This window comes from Pelmatolapia mariae, linkage group LG10_11 (genome assembly GCF_036321145.2).
Source record: "Pelmatolapia mariae isolate MD_Pm_ZW linkage group LG10_11, Pm_UMD_F_2, whole genome shotgun sequence".
In the NCBI taxonomy this organism is placed as follows: Eukaryota; Metazoa; Chordata; class Actinopteri; order Cichliformes; family Cichlidae; genus Pelmatolapia; species Pelmatolapia mariae.
In genome coordinates this window covers 49993619-50012685 of record NC_086236.1, presented here as the reverse complement: position 1 = coordinate 50012685, position 19067 = coordinate 49993619, and the positions used below count along the sequence as shown (strand labels likewise).

Here is a 19067-nt window from a genome sequence, read left to right as displayed (position 1 = left end):
TTTTCTGCTATTGTGTATATTCTTGCATTAGTAGATGTAATTGTTTTATTTTAGTATGCATAAAATAAAAAGAGAGGTTTTGGAAGGACTGATCAATACTGCAGCCTGGTGGACATTTACCAAAACTACATCTAGATGAACCAACATGAATGTGAAAGAAATGATCCCTGGGTTAACTATTAAGTGTATTAAACTATAATCAATATGACATCCTTTGTAGCCACTGACCTTTTTGTTGTTGTTGCTTTTCCCTACAGATGAGAAGCCTTACATCTGCAGCATGTGTGACTTTGTCGCCACAGATTCACAGGCCTATTTAACTCATGTCCGTGTCCAACATCCACCTGCCTCCAAAGATAGATCCAGCACCATTCCCAGTCCCAGCTCGGACAGAGGAACTCCCAGCAGTAATATCAAACTTAAGAAAGCACTTCTTCATGGAGTAAACAACTCTACATCCCCTCCTGGCTACCGTTCAGCTCAGTCCACTGCACTCGATCCCAGCGTAGCACCTTTGGATCTATGTGTCAGGGCTGAGGGCATCAGGGGTATAGCCTCTTTAGCCTTGGACAAGAAAAGCCTCCCTAGCCACAAGTGCTCCTTCTGCTCTCACTCCACCCGCTACCCCGAGGTGCTCTGGATGCACCAGACTGTGGCTCACCGCATTAATGGCAATAGTTCCAATCTGGCTCCTAAATGGGCTCTTAAAACCAACTCAAAAGGCTCCAAGGACAGTTCGTTATCCTCTAGGAGACGCACAGGACCTCCACCTTTCCTGGAAGGGAAGGAGTGTCAGCCTCTCCCTTCGCTGATGCGCACCCAGCGCACACGGCCTCCAGCGTGCTCTAGCGAGGCTCTAAAAAAGAGCAAGCCAGCCAGTTATTCAGCCACACCATCATCATCTTCTGCCCCCTGCGCCTCATCCTCAAGGGGCCCCTCTTCTAGCTTGGGCGCAAGAGTCCCAGCACGGCCAGGCAGCAGCAACATCAGACCCACGGAGGACCACACTCATCAGTCACGCTTCAGACCCAAAGTGGAAGTGTACCCGCGGGGAAGCTCGCTGTCATCCTCCAGCTCCTTGGAGAAGAACACTGGCACCCCTTCACGCCCCTCAGCCCCAACTGCCGGCTCCGCTACATCTTCCAGAGCTGACCGCTACTTGTTGCCCCAAGAAGGACTGGGTTTCATGCTGTCTAGCAAACACGGCCTAGCAGAGTACAGTCGAGCTAGGGGCACCCCTCATCAGCAGCTTCCTAATCCTCACAGCCAGGTTCGGGCTAACGCTACGAGGCCCAGCACCATTACCCATAGTTCAACTGCAGGACCCAACTTTGGTGCCTCGCAGGCGCAGGGTGGCGCTTTTCAGAATTCCTCCTGTCCCTCCTCATCCTCTTCTTCATTACCTTCAGAGGCTCGCGGGGAGGTAAAGCAGGAGCCGATTACAGAGACACCAGAGACGCCAAGTGACGTCCTCGGCTTCCTCAAAAACTACAGCCCTCATGAATTTGCTACCCTGTACCACCGCTGGGGTGCAGCCAATGCCCTCATGGATCCTACTGGTAGGCATCAATTTATTTATTTATTTATTTATTTTTATGGCTGATTTACTTTTGTTTGTGAAAATTAGCAGTGGCGTAGTCCAAGTTGTGTTTTATTGTGTTTTTATAATGCCAAACATTGGAAAAAAGCTGCACTGCAGAAAGTCCCTCATCATAAGCTCACATCCAAAATGCCCAGAGGGCCTTGGCTTTGCCAAATGTCAGGAGTATGTAGAAGAGTATTTTCCAGTGACTGAGCAACTTGCTTTTTCAGCTGATATGAGTAGAAGTGATTAAACCTGACAAGCTAAAGAAGAAAAAGACACCAGCAGCCTCAAACATCCAAACTTGTAGAGCAGGCACACATATTTCTCTTTATCTCACACACTTGGCACTCCATCTGGGAGAAAGTGATCGACAGGCAAACACACACACACACGCTGCTCCAGTCTGATGAGATTTTTAATAACGATGGGATCCATTAAACGAGCGCACGTGTGCTCGCATGTTTGTGAGGCATAATGAAAGTCTTTATCTGAGGCAGCATGTGTGTCCATATGTGCCTGAAATTTTTAGATGCAAAAGGAACGTGTGTGTATGTGTCTGTGTAGCCTCTATTTATTTATTTTTTTGTAATCGTGAAAGACGTGAGAGAACCTTTGCTACTCTCAGGTCTGCGAGGCATGCCTACTCTCCAGCTCCACTCTCCCAGAAAGCTGTCACAAACTGTTTAGGTCACGGCTCTGCCTGACGAGAGACTCGCACAGATGCGAATGGAGGGAGGAAAAACAGAGAGAGGGAACAGAAGAGGCAAAGAGAGAGATGAGACAGAATAATTACCCCACCAGCTGCTTTGGAAATGGTCATTACTGAACATCCGTATTATTTGCCCATTTTCAGTTGTGTCTCTGAGGTCAAGTGGGGCTGTGTGGAGCCAGGGGTCAAAGACAACAGCCCCAGAGCAGACGCATGACATCGCTGTCACCCGTCCAGGCGCATATCGTCACGATCTGCCTTAGCCCTTTGAGTCACATGCGATAAAGTGACCTTTTTTGAGCAACTGAGTCTTTCTCCCTTTCTCTCTGTAATATGTGTACGAGTGTGCGCGTGTCTGCTTGTGTTTTCCGTCCAGCTCTGTCTTGTCTTTCATTAGTGCGTCAGTGAGAAGGGCTGGCGGCCCAGAGTAGAAGTAGAGTATCCAGAGGCCAGCAGTCGGGCTGCCAGAGACACTCTCTGTCACCTCTTCCGCATCCCTGTCCTCCTTGTTCCCGCAGCTGCCCCCCCCCTACATCCCTCCCTCTCTGCCTACACAAATGTACCAGAGTAGTGGGCACTTCCCAGGTATATGCCAGGCCTTAAGCTTATGGTGTTTACGCGTCCTCAGTGAAAGCACCCCTGAATCTCCAGGCCTCTTTTCTGTCAGCGAGAGAGGTCAGAGGCAAGCACGCATGTGTGTTGTCATTAAGTAGACCATCCTTAAATGTCTCTCGTCCTCGTGCTGCCCCTACATTTACATGCAACACGGGGGGGAAAGAAAAATCCAGCACGAGTGACGTGTCTTTGCTGCATAGCTGTCGAAATTATGAACATAGAGCGGGTTTCTTTATGGCGAATTCCTGCTCTTTTTAACCACTTTTTAGTATGCATTCCATCTGGTTTACAAAGCACAGGCGGGCTTCTTGTCCCCTTAACAATTAATTTCCTGGTGGCGTTTTTCTTATACTGCCTCGTTATAGCTTCAGAGCTCTCATTAGATGTGGCGAGATAAAAGTTGATTGATTTTCCCGCGCTTTCCCTTTGTTGTAAATCAATTTTAAAGTAAAATCCATGTAGCGTTAAAGGCGTCGGTGAGTTCTCTGTTTAATTTTGTTTACCTAAAAGTTTCGCAGATTCTTCTCGCAGGATGTGTGCAAAAGTAGCATAGTGAACTCAAAGAGTGAGTTCAGATTTGTGACCTCAGAGTTAATCGGTTCTTTTCCGGCAGAATAAAATTTACAAGTTCGTCCTGTTGACCCGCATTAAGCTGGCATGGCAAATTGATGGTTTTTGTGTAAATGTTTAGTTATTAAAAATAACAGCATAAAAGCAGGACCTAACAAAAAGGCTGAAGCCCGGGAGTCTCCGTTTAGTCATGTGCCATCAAAGAAAACTGATTTATGAGCTTTATGAGCGTGTGTTATCAACAAGTTGATTTCTTTTCACAATTTAAGGACATTAACATGTAAAGGTGAGCGGTGCATGTAATGTCGCAGTTGTTGCATTATTATGTGTGTGTGTCTAAATGATGCCAGTGTGTGCCACAGCCCGTGCTTCACTTTCCTCCCTTGGCCCGAACACGCATATATACAACTCTTATAACTCATACACATGCCAACACACACATGCGCACACACACACCTGACATGTGACACACGGGCAGCGGAGCGGGCACATCACAGCCGGGGCGTTTTAATTGCCTGTAATTTATGCGGTGTGTGTGCGCGCTTTGTGTGTCTGGCTGTCAGCCTCTGAGATGATGCTGTGTGACAGCTGCAGTCCAGCCCCTGGAGCTAGCCGCTCATAATGACACATTAGACATACTAATGATGCCTGCGCGAGTCCACTACTGATGCTACCTACCTCCACCGCTCCAGCCAGGCTCTGCGCTTTATGTACACCCACTCACTTTCTGCCTGAATCCGACCTTTACGTCTTTAGTCAAGCTGTGGATATACTGCCACGTGAAAATGTCTTCCTGTTTGAAATAATATGACTCTGATGTTCACTTTTGACCCCTTTTAATAAAAAAAATCCTAAAATATAAAGCCTATGCAAACTCAGAGTATTCTTTGTTCCCTAATAGTCCATTTTCTTACACTGATATCTGATATCTATTCTTTTTAATATATATATATATATATATATATATATATATATATATATATATATATATATATATATATATATATATATATTGGTGTTGTTGTCTCTGTTCTAAGAATCAAAAGTTCAAATTCACTGCATTTGGCCTCCTCTAAATACAGAATGGCTTGCAGTGGTTTTGACCTCTGGAATTTGCAGAGCCACCATTTAATCCTGTGTTTCCTCCCTCACGTGTTTGTGTGCGCAGGGATGCTGAGGTCTCTCATGCGGCAGGGACAGTATTTCTGCAATGAGTGTGGGAAGAGTTTCAGCCAGCCCAGCCACCTGCGAACTCATATGAGATCCCATACAGGTAAATACAGCCATTACGCACTGGAAAAAAAGGAAAAAAAAAAAAACCCCAAACAGAAGCAGGTACATATTTGTCACACACATGCTGGATCTTATGTAGAAGTGTCTAAGCCTTGGGTTAAAATTGTCTTCACTCTCACTTTTTTTGAGGTGGATTTCACAACATTTGCTTGTCACAAAAAAATTGAAACAATGAAAAAAAAAATCGAACAAATGCACATTTGACGGTGACAAAATGTAAGGCCATTCATATGAACTAAGTCTGGTAAAATCCTGTGACTGCAGTAGGGCTGCAAATGTGCTAATTGATAGTAAAAATGACAGATTAGATGCTTATTTGCACCAGTATTGACACCAACGCGGCCATCTTCGCCTCCTCAAATTGACACAACTTCACTAGCGATTGGAATAATTGGCATTCACAATGCTAAACAACAGTGAAGCTCTCATTTTAACAACACTGAAGTACTAAAACATTTATAATAAATATTAATCTGGCCAGTGCACACCTTAACGTTACCTATTAGCAATAACCCAACAGCAGCATTAGCCGTCTGTTGGGTTATCATTAAGGCAGCAGCTGGGGCCTATGGCTGATGATAAAATGATAATATTAATATGTGAGTTAGGCAAAAAATGTTATCACTCCTGCCTGTCTGTAATATTAATAGATAGTGACAGGATAACACAATTATTTGGGTCTAAAAAGTCTTAAAATCCCAGACTGAAGCTGATAAAGTTCTGCCAGCCACTACAGAGAAGCAGTGACAGCCTACAGTACCAAATTTATGTGATTAACAGTGGTTCCAAAACATATTGTCTTTTTTTTGTGCTTTTTTGCATTACCTCATACAGTCTTAAAATATTCATCACATATACACACCATTTTGTTACTGTAGTTTTCTATGTCAGTACTGAGTGTGAAAATCTAGTATCGTGACAACCCTAGACTGCAGCAAGCAAAATTTACAATACATTATTCTGCTGAATGTTTGTCACATTACAACATGAGCACCATTTTTTTTTACAAGTAACCAGAAAATGTGATTGTTTTCTCTAAAATCAAAAAAATCCTAAGCTTATAACAAATATAATATAATTTAAACCGCTGAGCACAGTTAGAAATATTAATTATTTTTAAGATATCAAATAAAGCTCTGGATCTCCAAACCCTAAACCAAAGATTATTGTTTGAAAAGTTCCGGCAGTAAGTTCTCTACTATGACTTTCTAAAGTTATACAGAGCAACTCAAAGAGGATAAATGGTATAGTAGTCAAGGTGCAAAAACATCAGTCACAGAAACCATTAAATTACCCAAAATGTAAAAGATATGAAATAAGGGGGGGAAACGAGGGAAGGAAGTCCAGAGCTCTACTTTAACATGTACAACTTTATTTAGCTACTTGCTATTCCTGCAGTATTAGATGTGCCCAGTTTCTAGCCCCTCTCTCACCAGTCACTCATTCCTGTACCACCTGTGCGCACACAGATCTATCCACCCAGAAATGCCAACATGAGATATAGAGGATATATGCACAGGGATTCACATTCTCAACAATATTTCATCAGGCTCCCCGTACGTCCGCTCCGTCCCGGCATTCTGCAAAATAAATCAAAACAGATCTTTTTGTTCAGTTGAGTGTGACAACCGGTCTGTGAGTCCTTCCCCGCCCTGGGCTGGGCAGCTGTCTCTATTTTTTAAACTGAAACATGATTTGCTCCGGATACTGACCTGTGACAAATTGTATACATTATTAATTACATGTCAATTAGAGAGATGGAATTGTGCATTCTAATGAAGCAGAACAGCATTTGTCCACGCCAGCCTTACGAATCCATTTGTATGCATCCCAGTGCCATTCACTAAACAGCTTGATTCAGACACTCCGGCTCTTCCTCTACTTTCACTTATTCCCTCTGCTTTTCATTCCACTCCTTTCTTTCCCTTTCATTTCCTTTCCTAGATCCTTTGTCTTCTTTCTCACTTCAGTTATTTTCCTTTTTGTCTCCACATCTTGTCACCTTTACGGTCTTTTTATCTCCTCCGTCTGTCTCACTTTCTCCCTATCCCTTTTTTTCCTTTATCCATAGACTCCCCCACTCTCCTCCCCCCTCTTTGATTTCTGGTTCTTTTCTTCCCTTTTCTCTCTTGTTTCTTTCCCTCTCCTCCTTTTCCCTTCCTCTCTTTCTTTTTAATTTTCACTTTTATTTTTTGTCCTCGCATACTCTCTTCTCCTTGGCTGCCTGATTTCCTGCCTCCTCCTCCTCCTCTTCTTCTTCTCCTTTCCCTCTCCTGTCCTGTCATGTCCATCAGCCGGGCCAGCGGTGATCACAGTAGACAGTGAGATAAGTAGCTTCTTTATAGAGAGTGTGAATGATATGTGGCACAGCCAGTGATTCTAAGTGACAGAGGCCAAATGGTAAGTGATGCAGAGCTCAGCTTCCCTCCAAGCTCTATTGTAAACACACACACACACACACACACACACACACACACACACAGATGCCCATGCACAGGCTCTGTAAACACTCACAGGGGCTGTAATTAATGTTGTCACCGACAGTTGTCTTCAGCATGGACGTGCACACGCACAGAAAAGGCCAGCCATCCCGAGGCCTCTATTAACATGCGTCATATTAAATCACCGACTCGCCTCCACCAGATTCCATCACCATCATCACCACCACCACCATCGTCGTCATCATCATCATCACCATCATCACTGCCAGCTCCCCTCTATTAACAAGGGTGCTGGTGTCAAAATGCTTTTTGTTTGTGTGGTGGTGGTAGACCAAAAAAAAATAAAAAAAATGCTTGTCTGGATCTGGTAGAGCGTTTAACCAAATCCTCCCTCCCCCTTCCTTCCTCCTCCTCCTCTTCCTCTCCCCCCCCACCCACCCAATCCTCCTTCTCCCCCCACAGTTGGGTTTGATTTTAACGGACTCCACAGAGGTACTGACGCTCACACCACCGCTTCTGAAGCTCCCAAACAAGTATGTGGCACAATGGCTAATCACTGGGCTCGCTCATCGCTCCCGCATGTTTCTTAATGTTACTGTCTCACCTCTGCATGTGTGTCTGTGTCAGTCACTCAGCTTCCCAGCCTTTGTGTGTGTGTGTGTGTGTTTATTTATTTTTTTGTTCATGTTTAACATTCACATGTGGCGCCCTCTGCACATGGCATTAACACCTGGCATTCTCACATGCTGCTGGATCACACCTGACGTAAGAGTGTGTATTCACAGCTGTCTCATTGACGAGCTTCACTTTTGCTTTGAAAACAATGAGGTTTGTGCCATTACACTAAAAGGCTGTGATACTTCAAACTAACGCCTGATTTAGATGTCTATGGGAAAACTACGCTGTAACCTGATGTGCATCTACCGAGAAATGTAACTACACATGAGATCGAAAGAGCCCACAATGACTGAATGATGTGGAACTGCATAGGGTTAAAAAGGATTTCCAGTTACATTGTAAGTTACAACGTAGATTCCCCCGCAGCTATCTAAATCAGGCAGAAGCATTATTGGTTAAAGAACAGCGCATGCTTTTTACTTGTCATGAGATGCATTTTTTTCCCCCCACATTGTCATTACAAATATCACATCCCCCTTTTTCCTCATCACACTGGAAAGGCTATGCAGGCTCTGATCTGACACATTCAGACATACACAGTTAAATCTGCATCCATGTGTAGAGGGTGAATAGCTCTGCCTGGCATTTTGGCTAACTGTACCCATACTTTGACACTTCTTTCACCTAAAGTATTGAATTTAGGTGTTTTCCTGTATGCATTTGAACTCAAAGGGCAGTTGCTGCTTTGCTGCAGTGCAAGACGGGCTTTGGGATTTGCAGTTTATCGGAATTTCACTGCACATCCGACACTTTCACATGGGCTCGTCAGTGTGTTGCAACTGCAAAATGACAGCATGTAGATTCTAATGTACAAAATTGCTTCATTTGCTACAATTCAAACTTTATAAATCTTTAAGCAGCTCCAATTCAGGAAAACGATAATTCCTAGAAATATCTGTTAGCAGGTATTTTGAGCATAAATGAATTTCCAGCACCAAAAACCATCTGTTATCATGTCAGCAGATGTAACTTTACTGCTTTTTTTCCTAACTGACACTGTAAACTGATGCTGTTAACTGCAGTTAACAGCGGTAACATGGCAGTTTTTGTCGAGAGATTAAGAGGTTGAGATCGTACGCATGGCAAGAGGACAGCAAAAAGCTTGGGTTTGCATAGAAACTAATAAATCTTAAATGCCAATATACTCAAATATTCAAAGACTGTATATAAAAATGCGATAATGCCTTAATCCTGCATTTCTGTTAATGGCCAGCAGAGGGCAACTCTTGTGGTTGCAAAAAAGTAGTGAAATTGTATAAAACTCAGTGAGAAAATGTCCATATTTCTGACTTGTTTTATGATTCCAGTTAGCATTTTCCTGAAGACTCAACAGTCTGAATTGCTAGTTTTAAGACTTATTTAATAAATTTTATTTATTTACTTTTTTTAAATTTATTTTTAATAAATAAAAAAGCAATATCTGCATCTGCAGTACCATCAGATTTACAGTCAAAGCCACTCATTGCGTCTTGTATCGGGTCTCAAAAATCACTTCAAAAAGGGAGTCCACAAACCACTGGGCAACATCACTGTATCTCCTACTTTCACCTTTCACATACAGTGTACTATAACATCTTTGTTTATGAGCAGGTGTAAATACAACAAGAACCAAGAGGATTGTGTGGAAATGAAACTGAACACAAGTAATTAACAAACTTTAAAAATTGCAGAAACGACAAGTAAGGATTGGGGTCAGTGGGAACATTGGGCTAAAGCTACTCTGCTTTGACATTCGGAGAGACCCGGGCTGTACACGCGGCACCTCCATCATAATTAATCACGCACATCACACACGCCCATGTGAACTCAGATTTAACACACACACTGTGAGTGATGGGAGCGGGCGCTGCAGAGGGGTCCAATTAAATGTAGTGTTGACGCTGCTTTACGGTGACGATAACCTTTAGTATAATGTAGTGCACCGGTCCTGTCAGTGATGTTTTCCCTCGCAGGACGGTGTCGCGGAGGTTTTCGCTTCCCCCGCACGTCTCACCCTCGCCATCTTTGCAGCTGTTTTTTTGGGGTTGGGGGTGGGGGGGGATTTCGGTGTGATTAATTATACTTTTTTGTTTTTTATCTCTCTCGCTTTCTGTCTTACACCAGCCCCCCACTCCCCCCTTCCTTTTCTCACCGTTGCGTTTCTGATGATGTATGATAACAGCTATATTTCCCTGTTTCTTCTTCTGGGAGAAGGGGTGCGGGAGGGGCACGGGGAGTCATTTGTTTTCCCGCTTTGATATTCTTCCATTTATCAAAATGATAATTAGGTGCAATTAAATGGCACGCTCATTTGTTTTGTTCAGGTGTGCGGTGCTTATTTTTATTTATTTATTTATTTTTGTTTTTTCAGAGGTGTCTGTGCCATTGTAGGTCATTCTAATTAGAAGGGAGAGTATAGGGTGCGCACAGAGTGTGTTTGAGAGGGGGTGTGTTTGTGTAGGGGGCCGCTGGGTGGCCCAGGTGATTGAGAGAAACGCATGGAGACAAAAGTGGGACTCTTCAGACAGGGGGATGTGTGGCACTCTTCTCCAGATGGCAGGAAAGGGCGAGGAAGAGTTACTCCATCTCGGTCAGGATAGAGAACTTTTTAAGTGAAAATAGATGTAAAAAAAAAAAATTAATAAATATAAAGGCTTCACTTAACCTACAGAGTGTTTCTGTACTTCTAGCTGAATGCCACCATGTGTCTTTGCTTATGTTTGCTTGTGTTCTCTGGCCTCCTCCCCTTCTTTTTCCATTCCCACTGCAGCAAGCCTCATCTATGCTTTGCATCATTTTTGTCTCGTATATTTAAACATCCCTGTCCTCTCTAAATTCTGTGTACGGTGTCACCTCTGGCCGCCATATGACCTTTCAACTTTGTGTGTGTGTTCCTCAGGGGAAAGGCCATTCTGTTGCCAACTCTGCCCATACCGAGCCTCTCAGAAAGGGAACTTAAAGACACATGTCCAGAGTGTCCACCATATGCCTTTTGACAACAGCCAGTACCAAGACAGGAGGAGCTTGTTACTGAGCCAGGGGGAGCGAGGAGGACTGGCTGCCAAACACCCACCAAACCCACAACAGCAACAGTAAACCTTCAGCTGATCTGATCACAACCTGGACCAGCTTCTTACACAATCCCAAAGCCCTGTCACCGTTCCTGAAATTCCCAGATCTAGACACAAAAACCTACGACTAACAGTTCACTTTTTGAGCCTTTCCTCTTCACCGTCACCCTTTAATGATGTAGAATTTTCTACATTGAAGGTTATTGTAGTTTTTTTTGTTGGTTTTTTTTACTGTAAAGAAGCGTGTTCAAGTTGTGCTAGAAAATTTCAAAATCACAAAGACGGCCCGGAGCAGAAAAAGTCTTTTTAATAGAAATGACTTCTGATGGAAATCTGCTTTAAGAAGCTGCGTGGGTCAGGTGTGCACACCTCTCACCATAGAAGAAGTGAAGAGTGAAATGCAAAGTTTCTCTTTGGCAGGGAGGCTGGACTCACCAACATTCAGTCTTTTGCTTCATTGGGTCTTCTTTATCACGAAGGTTGGCGTGTGACCTTTAAATGATTTCTGATCACGGGAGCCCTGAAAATTCGATGAGTTGCCTCTTGCTGCCATTTTTGGAGGTACCAACAAGTAAAGTACCAGCTGCTTTACAGGAGAAGGAAAGTAAATAAGGAGAGAAACTGAACTCAGATGCAACTGCTGGCATTGTGATCGAGGACTGTGGCATTGCATGGTTGCTGTAGATGCCCCCACAAACCCTTTTTTTAAATTTTTTATTTTTTTTGTTCTTTTAAGCTTTATTGTACGTGAGATTTTGTGCATTTCTCAGGACACTGACCATCAACACACAGCAAGAGAAGAAAGAAGCTCTACGGTTCATCGACAACCAGCTGGCACATAGCAAGTTTGTCTCCTGTGGGCTCTGACTCAGAAGACTTGCATCTTTCTGTCAGCGTGTGTGTGTGTGCATGTGTGTGTGTGCGCGTGTTTAGGTGTGCTAAACTCACTCCCCTTCAGTCGACAGTGTAATGGTGGGAGTGCGGTGACCATTCTAGAGCTAGTGATTAGAAAGAGAGAGAAAGATGGAGAGAGGTAGGATAAGAAAGGGACAAAAAAGAGAGGGAACAGTAATGGAGGTGTATGCTCATAAAAAAGGCAATATAAATGAGCATACCATTTTTATGGCCCTTCAATTATTGTCCATTTAAGAGGAAGGGACTGAGTGGAGTTTTCCTCAGTAACTCGTTCGTATTAGAGTGTCACCATCTCAGACTATTTGGGCTTTAAATGAGGCGGACTCCACTAAAGCAGGAAGAAAGTGGCAGGAAGAAGTCGGCTCCAGATTGCAAAGAAAAATACGGTGCTGATCATGTTAGGGGGAAGAAATGCATCCTAAGATTTCCCATTGCTAAAGAGCAGTTCTGAACTTTTGACCGCGCTGTCTCTTAAAAATTTCATGATGTCATCTTATGCTGGATTTAGAAAGCATAAATCTTTTGCCTTACATAAACGGTAATGGCTGAAAATTTATGCTGTCTGTTTTCTATCTGGAATCCACTATGATGCTTTGATTTTTAAAAAATAAATGCATCTTGTGCCCAACAACCCGGCATGAGCATGTCACCGGAAACAAACAGTCATACAGAAAAATGACACAAAATTACCAGCCGCCTGTCAATTGAACGTTTTCGATTGAATGACAGTCCTTTACTTAATGAGTCAACTTCAGTTTTTTGAATATATTTTTTGAGAGGAAATGGTTTGAGTTGCAAGACTTAAAAAGGATGTTATGGAAGTAACATAGGTAACGATGGGCTACATTACACAAAAATACAAAACTGTGATAAGGAGCCTTGTAAATAGCTCATGCACTAAGCATGTTGGTATTAACACTGCAGCCAGGAAGTAGGAGAATATTTGGCCCCTAATTCCACCTTTTACCCCCTTGTTGATTCAAAACCCATAGGCAGGCTGAATACCATCTAAGGGCCCCATTATACCCGTCAAGTGGCGCCTGACGAACGCAGAGTTGACGCCAAATTGACTTCGCATCCACTGTTGCAAGCCTTCGTTCCTGCCCGTATGCGCCTCTAAGTTTCGGAAACCTGGAATGTTGTGCAGCTGCCGCCGCAGCTGGATTGGAGACAGCATCCTGTTGGATTTTACCGCTGTTTTAACGATATGTCGGCACAGAAGCTCAGAGATTATACAGAGAGATTTTGCAAATGTCTGAAAGGATAAGACTTAAAAATAAACAAAACAAAAACAGCTATTTCTTTGCATCTGATTTTGACATCATCTCCTATTTGTGCTGTAGTTGAGCTACTAGCTGACACCTATTATTCAGCGGGTACATGCACTGTAACAGCAAGCTGTGTGATGGCACAGCTTGCCAAGCGACCAACTCGACGTCTATGATGGGGCCTTAATAACTGAAGAAAGCAGCAGTGCAAGTGCATTCTTTTTTTTTTTTCCCTTTGCAAAGTAGTGTGACCGTTCTTAAACTTGTTCAGATGTTCAAAATCACGACTAGGCCTGCCGTTTCTTCCTGTCCCCAGTCTTCGTACTAAGTCCCCGGCCATTCTTAGTGGACAGATGTGACCGTGATGTTGATCTTCTCGTGTTAGGATTTAAAGCTGTGCCTTTAATGGTTTTATTTTAAAGATAAAGTGGGCACATAATGAAACGTATCCACCATCCTGTATAACAGCGTGTTTATTGGACCGACAATGCAGAGCTGATTAGGTTACCAGAACATTTAAGCAGACTAATGAGCCTGTCCCCTGGGCTGTCAGTCTGATTCTTTGAATGGTGATGTGAAGCTTTGCATTCGAGGGGGTCAGAGAAAGAGTAGGCAGAGGTGAGGAGGTCAGCCTATCAGAGAGTTCATGAGTAAATACACAAGGTGGAGACATTGAATTGTAGAGCTGTCACAGCCTTAACACAGGTGTGTGTGTGTGAGTGTGTGCGTGCATTTCAAACCTCTTTATACTGTATTAGAGGTTGACTAAACTTCCCGTGTACTACAGCCTCCGTCTTGATGCTTTCTATATTATCCTACCTCCTGTAATGAAAGCATGCTAAAATTTATTGGCTGATGTCAAGCAGGGCTGTTTGTTTTACTTGTCCTTCACCCTTAAAATAGCCCCCAGGATTGAATACGCCATGCCCAGCATGTTAGGGAAGAGGAGAAGTAAAGCGAAGCAGCTCAAGACTCTGAAGAAGAGTAAAGCAGTCGGTTTCTCTGATTCAAAATTCACACCAGTTGTAGATGACGGAGCTTACAGAGTACTGTATTTGCCATCTATTTTGAGACCTCAGTAGTTTTTACGCAAATGTGTGATGAAACAGTTGTTATGCCATCGGGTTGTTTAGTTATGCATACAATATTGTGTGCTTGAATCGGACTAATAATGCACAAACGTGTATGTTGAAGGTGTGGTTAGTGAAAATACTTGAAATGGATTCTCTAGCCTTTGAGGTAGGGTAGTACTAATACCAATGTTGTACAAAAGTCCCTTTAAAATAAATTCCTCAGCTATGAATTTGTACTCCGAAGTGTGACTTAGAAAAACTATGAAGCAGGAGTAAGTGTAATATAAAGTGTATATCTCTAATCTCTTAAACTCTTACCAAACCCTTTATATACAGCAGTAGAAACCAAATGGCATTACTAGTGCACTTAGACTAGGTTAGTGCTTTAACCATTCTTATTTTGTCCAGTTCTAGCTAAGGTTTCTTTGAGAATGTCTTTTTAACGGTGCCGGCTAACACACTTCAGCGCAATTTCTGGTTTAGACTTTTCGTTTCTTTTCTTTTTTGGGGCTTTTATTTTGTTAGAATGATTCTATAGATATGAATGCAAAATGATTTGTTCTGTGACTGCTGTGTGGTACAGCTTTTTAGCTACGTTTCCTCAAGGGAGGGTTGATAATGCTAGGCGCAGCAGTGCTTATTTTTTCATAAAGATGTAAAAGTGTGTTTTTAGTCTATTTGCTAAACTGTAGGATTTGTTGAGTAGCTAGTCATGGTTTGCCCTCCCAGAGGGGCTGGCAGGTGTTGTTTCTTTTTTCTCTTTGGTTGGGTTTTTTTTCATGCCTCTTAAGTTGTATTATTTGTGTCCGTATTCATATTTTTTTTTTTAATTTGTTATGAACTCGATGATTAATTTACCTTAGAAGACATTATTATTCCAGATGTATTTGGTTGATATCTGTATTTATTATCACTTCAAAACAGGATAAGAGGACAGAAGCAGACAGGAGTGTTTGTTTTAATTAGATTTTTCCGGGTTGTTTTTATACTGTGTAGTTTTCAAGCCAGCAAGCCGATGTGAAAGCTCTACCTCGTCTGAGCCATTCTCAGTTCTGTTATACTTTTGTACATCATTTCAAAAAGATGTAATGTCATGTCCACAATAAAGACACACAAAATGGCACCTGTTGGCACTGTTTTATCTTTTTTTCACTTGTTTGTTTTAAATTTACCTCAGCCAGCGTGACTGAGCGAGTCCAAGTTTAGATGAAAAAGCTTCACACGTTCACTGTTTTTAAGATTTCATTTTTCTCGGTTATTTACGCTGCCTGTGTGTGAATTTCACCTAGAACCATGCAGCCCGTTGTCTTTGAATACCGACGGTAACATTTTGTGTTTGTTCATTTTCCATCACACGAATTATTCTTATCACGGTCACTCCTGTCACTGTCAGGTATCGACTAGAATTTTACCATGTTGTCAACATTGACGCAGCATCACAATGTACATCATGATGTGGTGAAGAACAGCTTGCTGCCATAAATTGCTTTTCCACAGGCTAAACAGTCAGATGAGAATCAGAGGGGATATGTAGACTCAGAACATTAAGATCTTCCAGCTCGACAGTTACGCTAATCTCAACTACACACCTATTCGCTTGTGTTTAGTGATCGTATATCAGCCCTGTTTCTGGGTGTCAAACCTGAGGTCTGGTTGCACAAGACTCCAATCTGATCCACCAGACTGCTTTGGAAAATATGAATGAGGACATAAATTTTATACTTTTAACTGTATTTTTGTAAGTTTTGCAGCTTTTCTTACTAATAAAGACCTCCCTGATTGTAATTAGTAATAAGTAATAGATAAACAATTAATTGAATAACATAAATTTTTCACTATCTACTGTAGATATTTATCAGTTTTATAGTGTGCAAAAAAGAAAAACGACAACATTTTCTGTCAATCAATGCATTTTTTTTCCATGTTACTTTTACAGGACAGTCTGCACTGAGTGAAGAGAACTTTTTCTATAATTTCACACATTTATTTCCTAAAATTTAAGCTAAAGCAGCATTTCTTTATTGTGTAGAAAAACTGAGCTGTATTGTTGATGTTGCACTTCTTTTTCTCGTGTTTGAAAATGTAAAGTTAAACTTCTTTACACTAATGGAAAGAGGAGTTTTACTGGTCCGGTACAAATCAAAGTGGGCTGTATATGGCCTACAGTCGCTGGTCTACAGTGTTGTTTGAAGCCATTGCAATACTTTCGTCTTATTTTATTTATTAGAAACAAGTCGCCCCCGGTATCTTCAGCTTTTTGTTCACACAACTCATGTGTTCCTCACAAGTTTTTGAAGCCTCACAGTGCACACTATAGCCCAGGGGTTCATTACGTCCCGGACGCCAAATATTTGAAGGCTTTAGAAAAGAATAGCTCTCTTTCAGTGTAGATGTTAAGCTTAGGGACAGAATATTTTTTTCATAGCGACTAATCTGAAACACACAGCAACATATTCGTGACTAACCTCGTGTTGTGGATGGGCTCATCTCAGACGTTCCATCTGCTGAAGTTTCCTCCATGTATCGAGTCTTTTTCCTGCAATAGGCCTCTGCCCATCGGAGATGCTCAACATGAACTTTACTTCCTCACCCTCATCCTATGTCTGCCCTGTGCTAACGTGTTTCTATTAGCCTAAATATAGCTCTGTAGTTTCCCACAAGTTAGCACATCATATGCCAGCTAGCCCCATTTCACTAATCCTCCAAATATTGCTGTTATTTAGTTTTCCTTGTTAATGTCCAAAGTTACAAAGAGGTTTACATTTAAAATTTTACAAAATACTTCAGTCAGACTTCAGTATATCATTGTTAGGTGGAAACTAGGAAGATGATGTCTAACTTTACCAAACCTTGTCAATCATGGATATTTGAAATCCATGACTGTATTTTAAAAATGTCCACACTGGTCATGTAAATGAACTGAAAGAATGTGGACCGTTTTATAACTCACAGTGATGCCCTAGTGTTTGTTTGCTTTTAGGAACCTGAGGAGCGTTTGGACCCAGAAATGGCTAATGACATGACAGGCAGATAAAGTTTGAAGACTGCATCCTGCAGGGCTCTTTGATGCTGTTGCATGATGTGTGCAGATCATTTATAGAACAGATGCTACAAAATGACGCTTACACTGTATCAATGAAAGTAACTACACTGGCTGTTTATGTGCAAGCATCAATTCTATATGTAAAATTAGACCAACCTTCTGTTTTTTTAAATATATTTTACATGAGGTGTGTGTTAATTTTACACAGAATTTTTTCATGAAGTGTTTATATATTTTCAATCACCCATACTTTTCTCATTTCAGAAAACGACTCTAGCATTTCTTTTGCCAACACCAGATGGTGGTTGTTTAATAACTGCATATAGTTTACTGCAGATGTAAATGTTTAGTTGCCTCGGTTACATGAAAATTTACCATTTACAGGTAGCAAAGTGGTGTGGTGCTGGTTAGCACCACCACATCACAGCAAGAAGATCCTTGGTTCAAACCTACTATTTGCACATTCTCTTCAGGTACTCTGGCTTCCCCCACCGTCCAAAGACATGCATGTCAGGTTACTTAGAGACTTTGTTGGCCAAAGGTTTCAATCGCTTTGGAAAACTGGAAGATAATGGAGATATATATATATATATATATATATATATATATACATATAAATAAATATATAAAACACTTACGCATAACTAGTGTTCAGTATAAAAGCCTTTACAGCCTGGCACCAATTTAACTGGTCTGATGAATAGCAGAGTCTGATTACTCTGGATTATGTTGCTGCTTCATCATGATGTAGATGCTCCTTCAGATGTAATTGCACCATGACGACACATATGACATAACTGTAGACATCCTTACTCATGCTGTTTAATGTCATACGTGATAAACTCTCCAAATTTGCTACAGAAATTTGAATAAAACTCTTGTGCTACAAATAAAGTCCACTTTCTCTAACAGACCTATTTTGTTTCTGATTGAGCTCTGCATACGACTCCATTGCCTGCAGAAGAAAGTGAACGTGCCCATGCGTCATGAAGATCAGGTGAAAACAGATCAGACCTGAGCCACCCTGCAAGCTGTTCCCTTTCATATCATATGACACGTTTGATGGATCGGGACTTTGATGTTCGTCTGGGCCCAGTTTCCACCTTGATGTCCATGTGTGGCCTTGCAGTTGAAGTCGAGCTGCCAAGCAACGGTGATGAGAAACCCGCACCCTTCAACTACGAAGGACCACCTAGGGATTGTTGCTACTTTGCCAGTCTCTTTCATGTTCGGAGTCTATGCGCACCATCTGTCTGCCGGTTTGAGTGACGGCTGAATGACGGGTTCCCTCTGAGAACATGGCACATAACGTTAATGCCAAGCAGGCCCGCGGGCTGAGAAAAGACTGCAGCTGCCCGTCACTCTTCACAACCTCATCAGTCACAGCGAAGGCAGACATGACGGCCCCGAGCTCCCTGAAAAACCTGTTCGCTGACATCTCTTCTTTCTGTCACACAGCAGAGAGAAGCTGACTGACTGAATGACTGACTGAGGTGGAAAATACGCCAAACGTCAGGCTGAGTCAGACTTGATGGATAGGTGTTTTGGTGAGCACAGTATAATGTGCTTCTTTATATCACATTTTTACGTGTCATAAAGGAAAAATGTTGTTCATTTTCAGAGTCTTTGCTTTTACACAGGTATAACTACAGGGGTACGTACAGATTTCAATCTTTTTTTTTCTTTAAATGCATGTTTATGCATTTATACGTCAGTTTTTAGCTGATATTATGTGCTTATTTCTGTTATTTTAGGTTGAAGGTGTTTCACAAGATAAGAAGTTGAGCCAAGAATAAGTGGCGCCCCACGTAACACCTGAGGAATTGG

General features: G+C 42.1%; 1 protein-coding gene across 6 annotated transcripts in view; it reads left to right on the top strand.

Moving 5' to 3' along the window:
- Positions 1-15314, top strand: part of LOC134636040 (zinc finger protein 516) — a 50557-nt gene extending 35243 nt beyond the window's left edge. For 5 of the 6 annotated variants that reach the window (XM_063485793.1, XM_063485798.1, XM_063485794.1 and 2 more), the window contains 3 exons: positions 258-1559; positions 4648-4752; positions 10770-15314. In XM_063485793.1, the coding sequence (XP_063341863.1) occupies positions 258-1559; positions 4648-4752; positions 10770-10966 (1604 nt within the window). In that variant the 3' untranslated portion in view covers positions 10967-15314. Of the gene's footprint in view, positions 1-257; positions 1560-4647; positions 4753-7675; positions 7747-10769 lie in introns of all 6 variants that reach the window. The other variant, XM_063485799.1, reaches the window with a different exon arrangement.
- The last annotated feature ends 3753 nt before the right edge of the window (positions 15315-19067 follow it).